At 44.9% G+C, this 22,336-nt stretch overlaps 1 protein-coding gene across 1 annotated transcript in view; it reads left to right on the forward strand.

Annotated features, from left to right (window-relative positions):
• Positions 1-22,336, forward strand: part of cdh23 (cadherin-related 23) — a 141,031-nt gene that overhangs the window by 14,936 nt on the left and 103,759 nt on the right. Inside the window, exons 3-5 of the mRNA XM_076019063.1 lie at positions 9,994-10,136; positions 10,345-10,392; positions 10,812-10,904. Coding sequence (XP_075875178.1) covers positions 9,994-10,136; positions 10,345-10,392; positions 10,812-10,904 — 284 coding nt within the window. The remainder of the gene's footprint in view (positions 1-9,993; positions 10,137-10,344; positions 10,393-10,811; positions 10,905-22,336) is intronic.

The following is a 22,336-nucleotide window of genomic DNA, read 5'->3' on the forward strand; positions in this document are numbered from 1 at the left end:
ACGGACTGCAATCAGTGGTGGTCCGTCCGCTGCTGCCAAGTCAAAACTGGCAACTGGGTCAAGGCAGCTGGAGCTGGAAATTTGAAGGTGACGCGAGGACAGCAGCGAAGACAAAACCTCGCCTCTCGTCCTCGCAGGAGGCAAATGACAGAAACTGGAAGGTAAAGGGAATTGATGGTTTTTGTTGAGTTCATTGTGGTATTGAATTAAGCGCAAAAGTCACTACCTTTGTGATACGTTTCATTCGATGGTAAGATTTTAGTAGATTAAACCGGTCTCACGGAGAAGACAAACAGAATGTCACACCAGCTTGACAAGTGGTTGTAAATTTTAGATTATTCTTTATGCCTAATTTGAAGGGGGTTTTTAGCACAACGTTGGTCTTATTTTTCTCTCTTCCTCTGCTTTTGTGAAAATATTAAGGAAAGATTAAAGAACAGAGCTGTGAGGACACTGCCTGGTCAGTTGGGAAGTTTGAAATTCTCCAACCCTCGCTGTATTCTGTCTGTGACTATCATTTGTTTTTGGTCATTGTGAAGCTAGTTTAAAATGACCAACGAGACAGCATTTATTGACCACTATTTTTAGCAACAGGTTATGTGGCCTGACAGAGAAGCATTGTGGGAAAACATCTTTTCACAGCAGCCAATCAACCTCTTCCACTACGCAAAACCTTATTCAAAATATACAGTGAAATACAATTGCAACTGACAATTAGAGAATTAGAGAACTTCTACATGCTAACAGGTCAGGGCATACATAAGAGTTTGTTCCTCATTTAATTTGAATTTCATTATTTTTCAGCCGCACAACTATTTTTTTTTTTAATATGCATCACATTGTTGGAGCATTGCACAGACAAGCCAGTATCTTCTGGATTTTCATGAATATTTTAAAATGCACAAACAATGGTGCGGCTTATTTACTCTCCAAAGTTAAGGGAAGCAATCAGATATTTTCTTAACCTGGCTTTTTTTTTTTTTTTTTTTTTTTTAATGTGACTTTTCTCTGTGGGGATGTGATATTGAAAATGATACATGTGCTCCAGTGTGTTGACTGACATTTTACACATTTCTTTTGGTGGCTCCTTTGGCGGAGATGAGTACACTGTTATTTCTCCGCTGGATTGAACCACGAGGACAGAAGTTGTGAACGGTGAATAAATAAGCGAACGGATAGTAACGCTCGTGTTTGGCAAACTGATCTGATGGTTTTTTTCTACATACATTTCCCCACTTCCCCCATCCTGTTTCCTGGTCCAGAGTGGGAAAACCCAGCGCGTCTTGCCGAGCCTTTGTGTGTTTGTTGTGGCAGAAGAAATCATAAGAGGGAGCCGTGGCTTCCTGAGACGTGACTCCACACTCCATTGACAGTCGGGGCCGGAGGTCAACTCTGTGTTGCCGCAATCTCATTCTTGACCCTGCCGCCGTCCGCTGTGTTCCCCGACATCGCCGTCCACGTCCGCGGGGCTGACGGAAATAACACCCGCCTTGTATTTCAGTAACGCAGCGGCCAAATGATAAACATGTAAACAGTAGAAGAAAAGGTGAAAGGCCACCGGCGAGGGCATTCGTCACGGTGTGTGCGTGTTTGTTTGTTGTTGTTGTTTTGTTTTTTTAGGCGAGCGCCTGTGTGCGCATTTGTGCGTGCGTGCGTGTCTGTGTGCGCTTGCGTGTGTTTGGCCCTCACAGTGAAGGTGGCGTGTTCCATTACCCGACCGTGATTTAGCTCACTCTTGGGTAATAGTCAACCCCAGTGAGGTCAGTGTAGGGCCAGAGGAGGAGAGAAGGCGTCCGGAGAGGGGAGAGGCCTCCTGGGGGTGCTGTGTGTGTGTGTGTGTGTGTGTGTGTGTGTCGGGGAGGTGGGGGGTGAAACCGCAGGAGTGAACCGTGAACTCAGAAAAATGAGCGGCAGGAGGACAAAAAACACCCAGATGTTGGAGACATGGAGGGTGCAAACCGGCGTAAAGCACATGCATGTGTGTGTCTGTGTGGGTTTGGGTGGGTGAGGTGGTGGTGGTGGTGGTGGCTGGAGTTGGGGGGGTGGGGGGGGGACGTTTGCTTTTATGAAAACAAGAGTCCGGGCAAGGCCACGCATCACTCAGGAAGCCTCGGCTGCGAGCAGCCACCTGTCTGCTCCCATCAGCGCCGCCCGCGTCCTTCTGTCTGGCCTCCGCAAGCAGGACGGCGCACGATGAGGGCATGATGGGGGAAAAAAGAGCGAGACAGAGAGAGGGAGAGAGAGAGAGAGAGGGAGAGAGAAAACCGCAAGACTGTGATGGGATTTTAAAAGAAGATGAAGAAGGAGAAGAAGAAGAAGGAGGGAGAAAAAAAGTCGGAGCAGGACCCCCCCCCCCCCACACACACACCCACTCCACCCTTCTCTCCCCGTTGTGATTGCGGATGCGTGTGAATGCGCCCTGACAGGGCCGCACCTCCCCGCCTAGCGCGTGGGACGACTGTCCGCTAACGTCCTTCACCGCCGCGGCGTGATTGGTTAGTCACAGTGCCGTCTCTTAACGTTCCCATCACTCGCCGGTCCGTGTCAGAGAGCCAATCCCGCGCAGCCCAACGTGAACCAGGAACTGCGCCCGCTCGCCGTGCGATTGGCCGAAAGGAGGAGTCGACTAGGAACGTGCGAAAACACTCTGCGGGAATTCCCCTGCCGTGGAAAATAGCCTTATTTTCTGTGCTCAAATCAAGCCGGGGTATTTCTAGGGCTTCAAAACTGCACTGTGATAACAGCATGTGATGCTCTCACCGTCCTATCTCTCGCTCCGATCCCAGCTTGCAACCCAGGCGTGATCCTGCTGTCTACGGAGCCACTAGCTTCAACGCTATCTGCTTTTCATCGCCAGCGCTTGGCTAATGAGCTCATATAAAACCCTCTTTCTTTCTTTTTCAGTTGCTAGTACCCGACTACAAAATGGACCTCAGAGTTCGGTCTAGTTTTGCGGCACCTTGTGTGACACCTGTGTGTATGGGTGCGCCCCCAGTCCCCCATTTCTTCCATTTAGCAGTGGCTAAAGGGAAGGCAGAGGGAGCTCTCATCCCACCCATGACAGATTTACTCATAAATCTGTTGGATTAATACACAGCCACCCAAGGACTCCCCTAGTGTGTGTGTGTGTGTGTGTGTGTGTGTGTGTGTGTAGGTGTGGGTGTTTGTGTGTGTGTGTAAACCCCAGTCACTTAAACCCCACGCTTCGCACACTATTTGTCTTTTGTTATCCAGCCTATCACAGTTATTGATGTCGCAAACGCACAAGGCCAGTGAAAATAAACTGGAAAAGGGACATTTTGCGGCGAGTCGCATTTTTGTGTTGAGCTGTTGCGTAAGAATATTTGGCGCCTGGTATCTGTCAAGTCAAAAGACCCCTGGTTAGAAATAATGTTTCTTTTCAAATCTATGAGGCATTGAAAAAAGATGGGGTTTGTCAAGTTTTCTGTGATATCTGTTTGGGGGGGTGTTTTAATCATCGTTTTAATTGCTGTGTGAAGAAAAAAAAAAAACAGACCTTGCCGTCTCCAGCCTACAGGAAAATGACTATCTGCACCCATTCTCCTCTCCACGATTAAAAATGCACCCTGAGCACAAATGCCTCTCTTTGTATGGAAATGGAGGTCCAGGAACCCAGTTCCTTTGCAACAACACTATTAGAATTCCAGGTAGATTTGCTTAGTTTATTTCCAACTGGTTCCCAGAGCCGGCCTAAATCTCTAAATTAACACAGCACACTCATCACCGTTGGCAGAGAAGGCACTGATAAGTTAAACTCAAGTCATTTGCATATTTTTTTTTTCCCAAATGGGGAGAAAAAAATATGCAAGTAAAAATGTGAATAAATATATATATGTATACATTTTTTAATTCATTGTGACTTGAGGGCTTGAGACGGCCAAACCAAAAACAAGGAGACTCGACTGCCCTGATAACATCAGTCATAACCGTCAAAATACTTCAAATATAACGCGGAAAAAGTCCAGTCACTGCCTGATATGACCAGAGAGGCTCCCAAACCCCCCGAGGAGCATTCTGTCTTATCAACACAGAGAGAAAAATGCTGAATACAGTAGTTCTCGTCTTCACACATTAGCCGCCGTGAGGAGTTCAGAGAGGTCGGAATTAGCACTTTGGATTCCTTTATTCTTTTTCAGAGTAAGTATTTTGGCATCAGTATGCCTCATTTGCTCTCGCCGTACGACTTTATAGATTATTCAGTGCGGGGACTTCCACGCGTTCTTGTGATAGGGTTGCGCGTGAAATAAGCCCATTTTGTCATAATGGCACATAGTCAATTAGCAGTCCGTGGTTTAGTGTGCTGCCTTCTTAGTGTTTTCCCCATTACCCCGAAACATGATGGATTTGGATAGTAAACAGCACGCAGCATTGTGGCTGAGTCTCATAATCACCGCCCAGTGGGTGAAAGTGATGTTAGACCTTCCTGCTCAGTCTCTCCCCATTAAAGATGAACAAGGTAGGTCCCCGCCTGTAATTTTAATTTTATACCAATTACTTAATTCTAATGTGCGGTGAGAACCTGAAGAGTCAGTGAAGGTTTGACATTTTAGTCTCGGAGATAATATTTTGTTCTGCCGTCTCCTCTCATGAGCTCTTGAATGTGATTAGTGTAGCTGCTGCCGTTACAGTGCACGGCTTATTAGTTTAGTTTTTTTTGTGTGTGTTTTTTTTTTTTTTTTATGTTGCTGTGGGTGATTTATAAGGACAAGGGATCTAGACACACCATACAAGAACTATTTTTTCACAATGGTCATCTAAAGATAACCATTTGTAACCATTTAAATATCAATAATCCTTCACCCTGGAGCTTTCGAGTGTCTGCTGAGCAGTAGAGACTGTTCTGGCGAGATCAGTCTTTTGCAGTGTGCTTTCCCTCTTGGCTTTTTTTTTTTCTTTCAAACGCAGAAACACTCCACACACTCTTGGTTCTCCTTTTTTTTTTTTTTTTCCTCCAAGCTCCTACAACCATACTGAGTGAAAGTACCTTTTGTCAGTCAACAACCCTGAAACGACGGTGTCAGCCACCACAATGCACTTGAGGACAACAAAGACAAATCCCTTAATTCCTTAATTCCTTAATCAATTTATCATAATTTACTTTCAACCAAATGTGAAAAAAGAAAGTGAGAGGAGCTTGTGAACAAATTCTTACTCTTGGATGTGGATTCACTTCCACCGGAAAGGATTCCGCAGAGACTTCTGACTTCAGCGTGAGATAATAAGCTCTTATGAAAACCGTAGCCCATATCAGCCCATGAAGTGGCAAATGCCGCACTATTAGGCAGTGGCAGCGAGGGAGGAGGAGGAGGCGGAGAAAAAAAAAACAGGCCAATGAATGAGCTCATGCTGACAGTTGGACGGGTTTTCGCCTCTGTGAATTTTTGATGGGCGTGATTGATGCGAGGCAGCGTGGCTTCATCCCAGTGTTGCTGATGCGTTTGAAAGCTTTCTTTGTCAGCTGACGGACAGTTTGGTAACATGAGTGGCACGGCACTGACTCATCAGACATCTGATTGCATGACTCCAGCCCAGAGGGGTCCGCTCGGCCCGGCCGCGAGTCAACTCATCAAGTATTTACATTGAGGCGGTAGAGATCGTCCTCTTCTCCCCGCTTCTCCTCACGGCGGCGACCGTGGCGCCTGATCGCCGGCGTTGCCTGGTGGTCCTGGGGCTTTCATGCGTTGTTGCCCGGGCGGACAGAATATTGCTCATATACCCATTAAAGCCGGCGCGCGGCGCAAAAATTCAAAGCCGTAATTCACGACATGGCTGGAGCCGCCGCTCGGACGGTGCCTGTCCCACTGAATCAGCGCTCGGCTGAGCGAGGGGGTTCAGGGATGTCACCAACATAATAAACAGGGCTTTGGCCTATAGCCTCTCGATTTCACAAAGCTGAGCCCCTCTGGCAGCACCAAGACAGACCCCGTCTAACACGCATGGCTGCTATTGATCCAGAAGGGATTGATGTTTTCGAGGATCCCGGCGCTGGCCCCGCCTGTGAAAAATATACCAGTGCTGTTGATTTGTACAGGTTCGCGGGTCCTTCTACCTTTTTTTTTTTCTTCCTTCCACTTGCATTTAAGCCTTGTGCCTCCTCAGGTTTGGTCTGTTTGTATGTTTTGATGGCGAGAGGAGTTTTAGCACTTCCACTCTCAATAACCTTGGTTGGTGTTTGAACGCTAAAGCATGCCCAGTAAAACTTTGGAGACTTTATTTTTCAAATGGGTCTGCAAAGGTGTTTTGTCCATGCTGTTTACTTGTTCGACCAGAAGAAGTTAGTATTTCAATGTTTCTTTGCTCAAACCAGGAAGGAGTAAATGTTATTTTATCTAAAGTTTCTACCAATGGGGGTCAATAAAATCTTATCGTACTCATTTTACAGAATTTATAAAAATGCTCCCTAGTGCAATTTACTCATGCACCACATTCTGTGCGGTGTTAATCTTGATGTACATATCCCAAAGGCATCGCATAAACCAGCTCAGTGGTCTAGCGAAAGAGTGTCCGCCCTGAGACTGGGAGGTTGTGGGTTCAATTTCCAGCCAGGTCAAACCAAAGACTTGGAGAAATGCTACCCACTGCCTCCCATCTTGGCACCCAGTATTTGGGGTTGGGAATGGACTTGGCGAATCACGCCGTGATTCCCAAGCATGGTACCACTGCTGCTCACCGCTCCCTCAGGGGGACGGGTCAATCATGGAGGACAAATTTCACATCTTTCGAGATGTGACAATCTGTGGGACTTCAACTTTAACCTTTAATCCCACAAAGTTGCAAATTCTGCAGTTTGTCCTCAGATGTGCCAAGGTCTTGTGAGATGTGTGGTGCGGGGTTAGTCGCTTGGTTGGTTTAGGAGAGCGTGGGAGGGATAATGGCTTGGTGAAGAGATGTTTCCTTCAGCACATCACTCTTGTTTTGAGAAGCGGCGTCACGGAGGAGCGGGAGAAGGAGAGGGCCAGCGTTAATTCGCGGTGCATCATTCATAACAGCGGCGCTGGCATCACTCGCTGCTAAATAGCGTAATTTGTCAGTGAAAGGGCTCGGTGCCACGCTGTTACTGATAAGCACCAAAATGATACCTACGCGCGCGTGCCTCCGCAGTGTGTGCACACGCGAACGTGCACACACTGCGGGCGTTTTTGATTACAACATTACCGCTGCTGTTTGTTTTACCCTTCACTGAAAACATAAATCATCTCAAAAGCTCTCAACTGAACCAATCCTAATCACGACTCAAGCTAACCGCATGCAAGTAATAGGTGAATGCCCTTTTGAATTTTTAGGCAAGAGATGGCATTTGACTTTTTTCCCAGCTTTGTATCATTTTTAAGAATGAATGTTTGTGTAATCAAGAAATAATTAAGGATACTTCATTTCGGCAAAATGAAATTAGGCTTGACTCGGTTGACAGTATAATGCAAAACAACAAAACGAAATTGTGGATCTGTGATTAATAAATGGTCAAAATACTGGCTTTGCGATTATACTGCATGAATTGGAAAAAAGTATTTGTTTTAAATTTGATATATTTTGTGTTCTTTATTCTAAATTTGAACACCTTCATAAATACTTGCCAGAAACTCGACTGTTCTTTGCCAGGTCTCGTAGAAAAGTTTTTGATCTTGCTAAGTTTAACCATTGTGGATAAAGACGGTCAAGTGTTGAGCCTCAAATAGGAACTGAGCCCAAATCCTGAACATCCTCTGTCCTTTTAAAATATGGGTTATTTTTGCACAAGCGTTGCTACCACGACTGTCAACGCTGTTCTGAAAATGTGACACAAAGTTCTTTCAAATTTTCACACAGTTCTACCAATTTGGCTTTTCAGACATGCGCTGCTTTTGGAAATCTTTAAAGTGGGGATTTTCATCATCTGAGTGACTGCCAACGACATACTTCCCCTTAATCTAAGGATCTAAACACGCATGCACATTGGTTTCTTACTCTCACACAGAGGACGAGTTATTCTTCCACAAGACTTCCACTGCCGTACGTAGCCTATGTCTACATTCTGTATATTATTAAATCAAGTCAATTGTTATACTTCACTCAAGTATGTGCCTTCCCACATGAAGCAGACAATTCCACCACAGTTGAGAGGGCTGGGAAGAGGAGGTGGAGGAGTAGGAGGGAGAAAAGAAATCTGTTATTGATGACTGTGAGGTAAAATGCTTAATTTGCACCGTCTTCAACCAAATTATAACTCATATTGAAAGCAGCTGAATTTGCATAAATCTCATTAGACGCAATGAGAAGGCTCCATAAATCGTTATATTAATTAGTTATTTTTTTTGCCTTCCTTTCATAGGAAAATGGGGTGTATTAATAAGAGAGAGAGGGGCGTGCGATTGTGAAGCCTAATTGGTCGTTGTGTTAAGCACTTTGGCGCACAAGTGACAGACATGATTGAGTTTGGCTCCGGCGCTATTGTCTGTCGGCTACCTGCGGGGAGGCAGGAGAGTGCGCTAATGTGCATCAGTGATCTGCGTGCCTGTGCGCTCATCTCTCCATCTGTGCGCTCATACTCGCTGTCTTTTTTCCGTTTCAAAAGAAAAGAAACGGTTCGCGTACCAACACGTGCAGCTCAGTAAGTCGGCAGCGTGAGGCACCTGCAGCAGTGACGGGCGTGTCGTGCGAGCAACAGATGTTTGCGTTGGGTCGGTCAGATTGTAACTTTAAGCCGAACTGCAGGCTGGAACCTCACTCCTTCTTTTCTTTTAATCTAAAACCTCCAGTTTGAATGTTCAACAAGAATCTGGTGTAAAGCTGACAGTTAACGAATGTCTTGTGCACCCACCCTAGAGAGGGATCCTCTGTGGTTCTCCTTGAGGTCTCTTCTTTTTTTTCCCTGTTTAGAGTCTTTTTTTTTTTTTAAAGCTTTTCTACATAAAAGAACCCTTAGTTGAGGGCATTATGTCTGTACATAATGTAAAGGCCTTTTGGGGCAAAACAGTCTTATGTCATTTTTTGTGTTTCCTGTTTTATTTTGAAATCTGTTCGGTCTGTTGACTAGTCTATTGACTTCCTGTGATAATTTCTTGATTTCTGTCACCTGTCTCGTTAACTGCCCTTGATTGTTTTCACCTGTGCTCCCCTGCCCCAGTGTATAAATAGGACTTGCTTCCCTTTGACTTTGTCAGACCATTGTTTTATGTCTTCTATCAAGGGTCATGGCCATGCTGTTCTTGTTCAGTATTCTCAGGTCTGTTCTTGTTATCTTAGCTTAACTATGATTTTCTTTGTCCCGCCTTGTCTTTTTGTTTAAGCCTCCCCATGTGTTTTTTGTTACTGGTTACCCTCACGGAACACCTTTAGTTTTGGTTAATAGTTTAAATGAAAATCTTTTTTGCTTGGAACATGAAAATCCGCATCTGGGTCCTGACTCCATGCCTCCCGTTCTGACATCTTGTGAGTTTGGACCATACAAAGTGTGATTGTTTGAACTATTATTATTATTATTATTATTATTATTATTATTAGATGTATTATTATTAGACATATTATTTATTATTATTATTAGACTTATTGTTTTATGTATTTATATTGGTATTTCTCGGCACCACTGAATAAGAGGGTCTCTATACCCTGAGTGTGCCTTCCAGAGTCTAAATAAAGGATGATAATGATGGTGGTGATCATGATGATGAACAGAGTGGTGCTAAATCTTGTTCTGTCCACGTCAGATCACTCGTTCTTTAACCTATTGCTGCTACTGTTTGGTGGGCAGAGCGAGGCTGTTGCTTGCATCTTTTTTTTGACGCTTTTTTTTTTAACAACAATCCCAAACAGCTGTGCAAGCTGAAACTGTGTGTGTGTGTTGTCAGACTTACAACTGTGTACAAAATTGTTTTGTTTTTTTTTGTTTTTTTTTTCTTTCTTGTCAACGATAAAAACAGAGTCGCATTGTGCCGTGCGCTCGGGCCTGTGACCCAGTGGTACATCTGGACTCACCCTGTCTTGTTTGTTTGGCAGGTTCTTCAGTCGCTCAGCTGAAAGCAAATGATCCTGAGGGGGAGCCGCTGATCTACGGCGTTTCAGGAGAGGAGGCCATGCGGTATTTTTCCGTCAACAAAGACACGGGCGTGGTCTGGCTCCGACAGCAACTCGACAGGGAGGTACGAAAGTGGCGCCGTTCATTCGTGCAGTTTAACACCAACTGTTTCGAACTGAGTGAAATAATAAAAAAAAAAAAAAAAAACTGAGGGGATTTTTCATGTGTGAATGTAAAGCACATTTGAACAATGAATGCAAATAGAAAAATTAAAAAAAAAGGTGTTATATTTGCTCTCGTGCTGATGTCTCTGATTTCTCTGCCTCCGCCAGGCCAAGTCGGAGATGCAGGTGGAGTTCTACGTGAGCGACATCCAAGAGGTAGGAGACGGATTTGCAGTCGCGACACTTGCCGCCGTACGGCTCCTAGACCTGCGCACCGCCTGACCACGTGTCGCCGAGGCCGCCCCTCCCTCTCCGTCTGTCTCCCGCTCAGTCTCTTGCCTTCATTCCTCGCCCTTATTTCTGCCTTTCACGCAAATAATCATCCTGACACCTGTCTCAGTCGGCGCAGTTTCAGCCGCTGAAACGTACTGACGTTCAACCTACTCTGCCCCGCGGGTAATCTTTCGCAGACTCGTCCTGATTTCTTTCATTCCGAGTCTCGGCTTGATGCGGCTGATGCATATTTTCGGTGACTCCAGTTTTTTTTTTTTTTTTTTTTTTTTCCCCGTGATGACAGAAAACATGTGGGGGAGGCTCTGGAACGGTTTTTAACCAAGGTGTTTCCTCCCTTTCAGGTGGTCAAAGACACAGTCAACATCCAGATTGGAGACGTGAACGATAACGCACCCACCTTCCACGGGCAGCCGTACACCGTTCATATCCCAGAGGTAAGTAATCAATCAATCAACTTTTATTTGTAAGGCACTAAATCACAACCAGAGGCGTCGCAAAGCGCTTTGCCCAATCAGAGGAGAACGAAGTGAAACCCTGCAGAGCAAGCAAGGTGCGACAGCGGCCAAGAATAGCTCCCCTGTAGGAAGAAACCTAGAGCAGATCAGGACCCTGGAGAGCGGTCATCTAATACTGTATGACTGGGTGGAAAGGAAATCCAAAAAATGAAGAGATGAAGAGAGTGAGAGAGAGAAGTAGTCAGGGTAGAGTGAGTTGCAGGGTGAACAACCAAATACCGGCAAAGCTCTCCTAATGTAGATATAGATAAAAAAAAATATGTAAATAGATAAATATTTCAAATATAGAAAGACGATGCAGAAGTATACATACATATGCATTCATTCATTCATTTATCTTCTATACACGCTTATTCCTATTCAGGGTCCTGCTTTGAGTGTGTTCACAAAGAATTTTGCACCCTTGCATTTCTCTCAATCACTTTTAATTACACTTTGGAAACCATTTCCATTAAACACTGGAATGTTCCCGTACTTGTTAATCATATCTTGCGAATGAAACATCTTGATGGAGAGTCACGATTTATCGCTTCACAAACATCAAAACCATGTTATCGGGCCAGATTTGCTTACAAATATCTTCTTCAATTACAATCTTTCTTAAGCAGTCACTTTAAGTTGTAAAAAAAAAAAATAATAATAAAAAATCACCATCCTCCATCCTATGACATGCAGCGCCTGCATTCAGCTCGGTGTTCATCCATCCGTAGTGCCGCTGGATCGCTACTGTACCGGAAACCTGTGATCTTCCCCAGTCGTCCAACTCATATCTAGAGTGCGCGGACCCTCCTGTATATTAAAGCAAAAACACTTTGCAGCGGAGACCCCAGTCCCTCTTCCCCTCTGTCCTTTCTCTCTCGCGTCAACGCCCTCTCTGCAAATTCACTGCCTCCTTTCTCTGCTCACACTTTTTTTCTCTCCTCTTCCCTCATCTAATCCTTGATAGAGGTAATTACCAGAGTGGAGCAGAGGACTTCAAACAGGGGCTAAAGTCCACATGCACAAACACACACACACACACACACACACACACACACACACACACACACACACACTCGTTGTGTTTGATATTGAGCAGAAACCCCTTTCTGAGTCGTCGGCAAATCTTCAAAGCCACTGGCATTTTCTCTCTTGCCGATCCATAAAGTCAGACAAATAAATGGGAAGAAGAGGGACTGTTTAGACGAGGCTGTTTAGCCCGCCCACCGCGGGAGGTTTTCTGAGGGCAACGCCGCCTCTCAATTGTGTGGCGCTCTTTAGTCCCTTTAGACTTTTGTAAACAGCGGGGACAGTCTGGCCTCGGGAGAGTCGTTAAACGGAGCAACATTGGACCCTCACCGGTCTCCCACGGGCTGTTTGTTCGCCGCCATCGCCTGGTGAATCGCTGTGTTACGCCACTCCCACCCTCCCTCTTCTTTTACGGCGTCTTTCAGCGGTGTTTGGTGAACACCTCAGTCTTTAAAAGACGGAAGCTCTGTGGCAAAACTGCAAGGATAAAAACAAACCAACAAACTGTGCGACATGCAAGCTGTCTCGATGTGTCACTGCAATGTTTTTGAAAAATTTTGAGAAATGAATAGAAACCTGCTCTTGCTTGACGGATGACAGCAGTGGGAGTCCAGAACGAATCATTCAAAAGAGTCATTTAACTGACTCATGAGTCACAATCTTTCCTCTATTTAAAAACCTCCACTTGCTTGTCCCCTCTACTTTTAGCTAGCTTACTGCGAAGAGTAGCCCAGACTGCACTTATTAATACTGTATATAGAAGCCTTTATTAACCTCACATTGGTGAAATTTGTGTAATTTTTGTTTGTGAAATTACAACATTACAGTGCAAAAGAAGGAAAATTACATTAATTAAAAGGAAATACAGAAATAAAATAAAGTATTTAGACTAAGACAGGAAAAAAACTTTACGTTATTATTTACGTTATATTCACAATTATGTACCTAATATTATGTACTAATATAAAATATGTATATATGAGCTACACATAGAATCACAATATTAGCCCTGTACGAAAAGCAACAATCTGGTTCCAACTCAGCTCCCATTTTCTCTCTGAGCATTGAATCAACAAATCACTTGGTCAGGATAAATAAATGTTTTTTTCTCCACTCTGGGACTCATCATTTTTTCCATTTCCAGTTGGTGGTTTTGTTGCTTTGTCGTTGTGAATCACTGGAGGCTGGGAGTGGGTGGAGCTGGTGTGCACATGTGGATTTCAGCACACCTCAGCGTGACTGACTCAGTGACTTAAAAACCGGATTGTCTTTAGTGAGTGGCTCTTCAAATCTAGCGAGTAAAAAAAAAAAAAAGAAAAGAAAAAAAGAAAAATCATGTGTCCTGTCATTATTGTGTTGCTGTGACCTTGCAGCTATTGAACTAGCCTGTGCAGGCTTATTTAAAGACTAAAAAAAAAACCTTGGAAATGTGTTCATTTTGGAGTCATCTCTTGTGAAGTTTTCATCTCTGGTATGCAAAGCAACATCGTTCCATAACGTCGTCACTCCATTTGACTTACATGGCAGTAAGTGACGAGAGCACAGTCAGCTCTCCTCATTTGTTCTGCTGAACTGACACAAGCGGAAGATGTGAAATTAAACTGCTGATGCACATGATAGCGTGATGGAGACGTAAATTTGATAGATGTGAAATTCAGGGAAACTCCTTAAATTATTTTCTTGAGCACGAGCAAAGTGACAAGGTAGACCAGCAGGCTAATAAAACAACATTAGGGACTGAAGTTTATAAAACAGATCAGGATATATTACAGGGACATTTTACTTTCAAACTATTGGTTGATTTAAAATTTAGATATTTATTCCATTTATCTCGTCCCCAGACACACCCATTCTCCACACTTCTCTGTAGACTGACTTTTAAAACACCTTTGTCAATTGTTGGTTGGATAAAGTGCTTCCGAAGACTCAAGAATCCATTGTTCTTTAAATAAGTTCATATTATTAATATATTATGAGAGTATCTGCTTGCATTCTAGGAAGTAGGCACGGGCTGCTACATGTGACTCGTATCACTGCGCGTCCTGAACGCTATTTAACCAAACCAAACACGTCGGCTTACAAAGACTTTAGCTTTGACAGGAAGCTATACTACTGTGTTGACTTGCACTATAAGAGGTAGTTCTGCTTTTGAAATGTAAATAAGCTGTCAATGAAATAACTTATGGAAAAATGACAGACCCCTGAGGCACTTAGGAGACTTTATCCGCCAGGTAATGGATGGCTTGTGTAATAAGTGAGTTTAAGATGAAGATTGCAGTTTTAAAACTGTTTGTGGTCTTCACGTTAGCCCAAGTAGATGTGAAAATTAGCCAAAAATTGTTTGAAACGGAAACGTCACATGAGGGTCTCTTTAGGATATTAATGTGAGTTGCAAGGTGCGCAGTGCGGTCTGGAGAATGCAAAATAATGTGTGTAGACGTGATATTAATTTGTAGCGCCACACGAGGGGTGAAGCCAAGCAGGTGCACCGCTCGCGTTCTCTCTGTTAGCTGCTAATGAGCAGGCGGAACATACAGCTTACGCACAACCAGGCAGGTGGCAGGACGACGAGACCGCACACAAGCAGCAGCAACCGTCGGTGGGAGTTATGTTTTGATTGAACGGCAGATGGGCCACAACCAACAGCCAGCAAGTGGTTGAGATGGTGGAGTGAGACCGTAACGTACTCAGCGGTATCTTTTCTTTCCTTGCACAACTGGTTGCCCTCCGCATAGATGGCCCTCTGTTGATGAACTGAAGAAAATGCTTTGCCAAGTGTGCACTGGGTAGACCATCCATGTCCGAAAGGGCATTGCTTCCTGGACACCCGAACACACACACACACACACACACACACACACACACACACACACACACTTTTCCCCAGGTATTTGACCCCAACATTCCCCTACTGCTACTTGTCTCTCCGTCAGCACCACTGTGATAATATTAAATGGCAACCATAATGGCTTCTCTGACTGCGCCCCATGCGCTCCCTCTCTGATGGTTTTATAAACTACCGCCGGCTGCAGCAAACACACTTTTCACACTCTTGTTCTCTGTAGCGCTGTAGCAGCTCGGCTTATTTTTTTGCAACACCGATGCCACCTGTCTTTTTTTTAAGGGTCTAAAACGTGCAAATGCATTCTGCTGTCGGCGTTGTGGGGTCGCATATGTGTTCGCCACCCCCAAAACCAACGTAGGTCTATTGGATTTTACACGTCGCCAAGGTATAATGATGATTTTTTTTTTTCTCCCAATCTTTTGGCTCAACCTTCTCCACCTTTAGATTTCCCACAATTGAAAAACAATTTATTTTCTTCATCCATTGCCCAATACTCGTGTTTATTCCCGCCTGCTCCAGACGCAAATTGCGTTGGAATTCTGCATTAGGCGACGCGGTAAGATGCGCGCGAGATTGTGCGACCGACATCAGATGAGTGCAGCCGTGCGGCGCGTAGATGGAATTGTAAATGTATTGGAAAACAGGCAGACGAGTGCAGGGCTCGCAGCCATAGATATCCAAACTTAATCTGTTTACTGTCTCGCAGGTATGTCAAGACAGGTGAGCAAATCCCTCCTCAGCCGCTATTTTTTATCGGCCACATCTCAATGCGGCCCTCTAGCCTACAGTGAGCTGCGATGAACTGCGGCCGATGCCATAGAACATGGCAGCCTGACCAAAAAGCCTTTGGGTGAATGTTCCCGTTCCTGTTTAATTGAATCACTACACCTAACACTCTTTTCATTGGTCAAGAAGTTAATTTGTCAGCTTTACGTCCTCATTCTCACGCTGTTCCGTTCAGAACACGAACCTAACCGATGGTTTCGCAAGAGGTTAAATCAGGCGGGTAATTGCGTTTTTGAAAAAGCTGCTCCTCTGATCAGTTTCGCCGCGCTAACAGGTGAGAGGGACATTAAAAGCAGGCAAACTTTTGGCTGCTGATTCCTTGAAACACTTTCGAGGCAAAACACCCTGACAGCATTTTATGCACGGTACACACACGCACGCAAATATGTAGAGTGTAGATAATATTGGTGGAGGGCGTTTGAGAGCTCCTATTACGCCGGTGAATGGGCTGCTGAGCACTTGATGTGGGCTTTGGCAGCAAAACATCAGCACCTGTTTTTTTTATGTGCCCTCAGCTGCACAGACGATTCAGTTCCATTCCATTTCTTTGTTTACCTTTGAAGGCCGATATGTAATCCAGAATCCAGAAAAAAAAAAAAAAAAAAAGGTTAAACACGTTCGAACTTTGCAACGGCCCGTACAGTGCATGGACTGGAACATGCACATTGAATTTTTTTTTTTTAACACAACACAGGGGCTAACTAAGGTTGTTTTCACGCTTAATGGTCCAGTAGGCTCGTACATTTACTTTCACACTGTACTAAACAGTTTAAATAACCTAAATTTTAGTTCTTCATACAGAGAAAACTCCTCTTTCTTGTCTCTCGAACCGCCTCTTCCTCTAAGCGGACATTTATATTGTTACTATATCATTCCTTTGAAAACTTTATTGTCCTTGTGAGGAGTGCTCACCTGTAGTTGTGATATATTTGGCCTGGCCAAGTTTCTATTGCAGATTTTTTTTATCTTGTCCTCATCCCACCTCTGACTGCGAGCCATTTCCTCCGATCATACTACACACATTTGCTTTGTTTGTCTTTACACACAAAGCCTTGCCTTGTAAGTCTACTTCCTATGTTTGGTTCACTTGAAGAAGGTCAAGACTTGTGGTGAGATCTCTTTGGCGGACTAGACTTCACTTCTTTTATCGGCATCATATTTCACACCTCCACCAAGTAAACTGGGCTTTCTGTGCAACAGACCAGGGGCCTCGTGCACAAAAACATGCATGGATTTCACCCTGAAACCTGATGCATTCAAATCCAGAAACCTATTTTCGGCCCAAACATTCTGGATGTTCAAAACGTTGCAAACGCACGAATCCACACAGGATTCCTTTGTACGTCCCGATCATCGTGAATCTGAGCGTCCACAAGCATACGACCCACCTCCCTTGGCCCGCCTCCATATACATTGTGCATATCGATTGAAATTAACTTTGCAGCTTGGAATTTCTTTCATTCTACAATCAATATCGGCATGAAAAAGAAAAACTTCACTGACTAAGCTGGAAATACTTCCACACAAAGTAGAAACTTGGAAAAATGTGTAAATATCTCCACAACAGACCGAGTTAATTAACGGTCTTCATCATATCTTCATTCTTCATTCTCAGTCTGCTGTGTCATCAGCCTCGTCCTCCAAGGAAAGCCATGGTCACCCAGGTTGCTTTAACAGAAGAATCAAAATTATGTGCTAACTATATTTTTGGCTTTTATTGAGTCATTTTACACGTCTCCAACATGGATCGGAGTGCCGGCGAAAATCAAGTCACTAAACATTACGCACGTCTTTTATTGATGTACTTCGGGCTACTTAACACAAAAAAAAAATTGGGGGCTTTTTAAAAAGTTCTGAATTTGTAGTTTAAACCCACAACGAACAGCCACTGTTGTCACACGGCCGCAGATGGGACGGGACCCAGAAGCAAAACAGCAGGAGAACGCTACACTTGGTTGCAGATGATTCTCACAGCAGTCAGAACCAGGGGAACACCCTGAGACAAAGTCCGGGTCAGGTGAGGGATCAGAATTCCGGGGATCAGGCGAAGAGACAGGATCAATGCCTAAACGAGTCGTAACCAGGTGATCAGTCCAAGGGCAAGGCAGGTAGGCAGGTACGAGGAAAAACTGGGTCGGCAACAGGGAATCTGGTTGAGCTCCAGCTGTTTAGATTGCAGACTGGGTGCCTACTGTGGAAGTCCTTAATGAGGTCTTTGTCCAGTATGTGTTGAGCAGGCACCCAAGACCTCTCCTCTGGACCCATATCCCTCCCAATCCACAAGGTGTTGGAAACCTCTCCCTCGTCAATGGCCGCGTGGACCAGACAGTGGACAGTAAAGGCAGGGCCCCCATCAATAAAACGTGGCGGAGGAGGAGGAGGAGCAGGGTTGAGATGGCTCTCATGGACAGGCTTGATCCTGGACAGGCTTGATCCTGGACACGTGGAAAGTTGCATGAATCTTCATGGTGTGGGGAAGAGTCAACTTCACTGCTGTCAGGCTGATAATCCTTTCAATGGGGAATGGACCAATGAACCTTAGTGCCAGTTTCTTGGACTCCACGTGAAGAGGGAGGTCCTTCGATGACCCTTGACACCTTTTGGCCAACTTGGTTGACTGGAGCTGGAACGCGACTTAGGCTGAAGGCAGCTCAAGCTCGAACCCAGGTTCTCCGGCAGGACACTTCCTTATCCAAGGTGGGGAAGATTGGTGGTTGGTACCCATAAACACACTGAAACGGGGAGAGGCCAGTTGAGGAGATGGTGAGGGGAATTAAGCGGATATTCCACCCAGAGGACACGCGGAAGAGTCATCTTTGGGCAGGAACTGGCGTGACGGAGCATAGGGTTTGATATGAAGGGAACCAGGGCGATACGACAAGACAAGGTTGAACCGGGTGAAGAACAGGGACCAGCGGGCTTGATGAGAGTTCGATCTCTTGGCAGTTTTGAGGAATGCTAAGTTTTTGTGGTCAGTCCAGACTAGTAGTGAAACAGCACTAGAACGCTATGCTTGGTTGCAGATGCTACTTACGGCAATCAGAACCAGGGGAACAGGCTGAGACGAAGTCTGGGTCAGGCGAGGGATCAGAATTCCGGAGATCAGGTGGAAAGACAGGATCAATGCTAGAACAAGAAACCAGGTGATCAGTCCAAGGGCGAGGCAGACAGACAGGTACGAGGACAAACTGGGTCGGCGACGAGGAATCAGTCTGGAAATAAGTACAGGAAAGGCTTGCATGTGTGCAAAGACGATCTGGCAAAGAGTGACTGCTGAGTTGGAGCTTAAGAGAGCTGGAGTTTATTGCAGAGGATGAACTACAGGTGTGTAGAATGCAGAATGGGAGCGGGTGTGTCAATCTGCAGAGGAAAAAGAACTAGGTCAGCATGGAGGTTGTGACAACTGTCTTATTTAAAACTGCAGGCAAGTAATGACAGTCCGAAGATATGATACACATGATGTCAGTGCGCGTCCAGGGAGTTTTTATTTATTTTTAAAGGAAGAATAACATTGTGAAGATGTTTCAAATAAAGCTAAAGGGATACACGAGATCAATTGTATGTAGCTTTTGTCATCATAAAATGCCTAAAGACAAAAGGGAACAACAAGAATAAATAATTCAAATAAGAAATGAGATTTTAAAAAATCGCAAAAATAAGTTTAGGCAATGTTATTTTTTCACATAGCCGTTTTGATTTGTCAAGGGATTCATCGAGACAATTAATTCACTCTTTAGTCACCAAGGAGTCGCGCCATGCCAGCTGGAGGCCAGTTTCACTCAAGTGTGGGTTTAACCAGCCCTCGTTATAATATTAATCAGCTACGTGCGGGCACATCTGACGATCTACTTTGATGGAATGAAATGCTTAAGGTTGACAAATTTTTTTATTGTGTCATAGCGCCTTTATGGCAATGTTTGTGCAGTCGATAGCTCCGGTTACGTTTGGAAATCAGCCTCTCGTTGCAAATTGCGCTTTAATGTCGGCCTGATCAACTGCATTGTTTAGGAATTTGATCTACCTGGTTGACACATGGATGATTCCGTGCCACACAGCTGGCATGGTTGGACTGAGGGTCAACTGGCACCAATCGGTTTGCCAGCTCTCTTTGGAAGGTCCCTGTTGCAGGAACCCCAACATGGTCGACAGCTGTTGGCACCGCGGCTCCTTGTCGTATGCTCTGAAGGGCTGCAGCTCAAAGCAGAGTTCTAAAAGAACCGCCCTTCAGAACCTGACACGGCTCAGGATCTCCAGATGATCTCTTATAATTCTTTGCCGGCGAACTACTCTATTCACCACGTCCTCCAATAGTGCCCATGCTGCCGTTGTTACTTTTATTTTGTGCACCTCTGTGCACACATGATTTTCTACAGATCAAAATAAATGAATGTGCTGTTCATCGAATCCTATTTGAAACTGCTTCAGCAATTGTTTCCCAACATAACCAGTGAGTGTCACCAACGGACCAACAAGTGTAGAAATGTACGTATGCCAGTCAGAGACTTGACGTGAAGCACTGCACGTTTCCACGGTCAAGTCACTTTTTGCACATCCAAACATGAACGTGGAAATGGGCGTATCACGGGTTTTTGTGCGTACATAGCTTTTGTAGATGAGGCCCTAGGAGTTGACTTCAGCTCCTAATGATTTTGGCATCAATGCTCCTTCGTGAGCTGAGCGGTGGGTGCTTGACAGGCACCAGGCCCAACAGCATTCTGTATGACACTAAGACCCTGTGAGCTCCCTGAGGGAGAGATGGAAGGATTTCAGGGGGGGAAGAATGAAAAGGTGGATAAAGTGAGATGCTGAGCCACTCCGTTAGTGAATTGATCCTATATATTGCCGCTTTGGCGACCAATCTGAGCGTCTAAGTCTGCCAAAGCGGCATCGTTATCCTTCTGTTCGGATCCTTTTGCGTCACTTCTTTTTTTTGTGTATAGAATAATGAAATCAAGTGTAGCGCCAAAAAACGCTGTTGGGAAGTGTTAAAATGGGAAGCTGTTGCAAGTCCTCCTTGATGCAAGTTTGTTTACCTTGTTTAGATCTTTCTCCATCTGCCCATATGATTATGTCTGACAGAACTGATTAGATCCTACCACCTGATCATTTTTCTACAAACTAATCAAACTCTCCAATCCTCCACACGCCAAACGTGCTACATATGGCCAGGCTCTCCGCTGGCCCAGGACGTTCCAACAGCTGTTGGTTCGCATATCTCGAGTAGAAACTCTTTTTTTTACCTATGCTCTGTGGTTTTTGTTTTTCTCCCTGTGCGAGGTAAAGTGCTTTCATTCTCCCGCATGATAATTCATTTCAGACTCGAATAAGCCTCGCAGGGAAAATAGCCGCTTAAGTGAGTTGTCAGCTGAGATGTGCCTGTGGAACAACAATATTTTTTCCCGCACATCCTTTCCAGTCCAGGGGTTAACCCAACACATAGTGCTGAGCATCACATATCCCCGCCGCTCGTGACGGTAAATCACCTCCTGGGCCTCTCTTTACCTTTCTATCATTTAGTTTATCCCACTGAGCATGAAGAGCACCTTGATTTACGAGTCGTTGCGGCGAACGGGGCCGCAGATTTGTCTGTCAGGAAGCGGCCGGGCGCGTCTTTTGTGAGTGACCATCGAAAAGTATAATTCTGAAGGCGTAAAGACAGGTTGGGGGGTTGTGTGTGTTGGGGGGGGAGGGGGTGGAGAGGGGGATGGCAGCAGACGGAGACAGGAGTAAAGGAAATAAGGTGGAGGCGCGCAAGGAAAGCAGGGCCGCGAGAGGGCCAAGATTGAAGGGGGAGAGGGAACAGCTTGCACTCCCAAAAGCCATTAAAGTTTGATTCACCCACTCTTTGAATAAATCAACCTATCATCCCTCTCTCCCTTTCTTTCAAGTTTGTGGCTTCCACCGCTCAGCGCCCACCCCCACCGTGCCTTCGGCGCTCTCCTTCCCTCCAACACTCGCTTGGCAGAATTGTGAATTCCACAACGAGACTCGTGCATCTTGTCGGCCCCCGTGGACAGTATTTTTTTTTTTTTGCACCTGTTCTGTGTCGTTGTGTTTAAGTTTGTTTAATGGATGCAGAGACAGAAGAAGTAGCTCTCTCTTTTTCCATTTTTTTTTTTTTTAGCAATGCTAGCAAGAAGACATGCCATCAACCTCTCCAGGGCTTCATTTGGCATTATGCAAATTCCTAAGTGATTTCTTTTTCTTCGCCCTCTGTCTTCTTTATGTCGTACTAAGCGTGCCCCCCACCACCACCCTCCCACCCTCCACCTCCATCCCCCTTCCCAACCGTGGCAAGATTTTCCTTAATAGAGCTTTATAGCCATTCCAATTTGCTCAAATCTGTTTTGGCTGTCACTTCCACAGTTCAGGTGGTTGGGTGAGGGGTATTTATGATACATCGTGGGGAATATAGATAGAAGGTGTGGGGAGAAAAACGAGTGGGTTTTGGTTAGTGCTGCCTGTGTGCGATGTATACAAATTTGTGTTAAGCTTCATACTCAGAGCTATTGCCGGTCATTTTCAGGAACGCAGTGTCAAACAAGTTAAAAAAAAATCTTATCCCGTGCCTTGTCCATTTTATTGAAACAATATTTGAATCTTAAGTGAATATGTTACTTACTTACTAAACTAATGTTTCTTATGCAAATGTAAAGTATATTGAAGGCTTCTCCATTGTTTGATTTGCTGCTCTTACAGCTGGAATATACAA

Source organism: Nelusetta ayraudi, unplaced genomic scaffold (assembly GCF_046127955.1).
Source record: "Nelusetta ayraudi isolate G7.1 ecotype Tasmania unplaced genomic scaffold, CSIRO-AGI_Nayr_v1 ptg000008l, whole genome shotgun sequence".
Taxonomy (NCBI): Eukaryota; Metazoa; Chordata; class Actinopteri; order Tetraodontiformes; family Monacanthidae; genus Nelusetta; species Nelusetta ayraudi.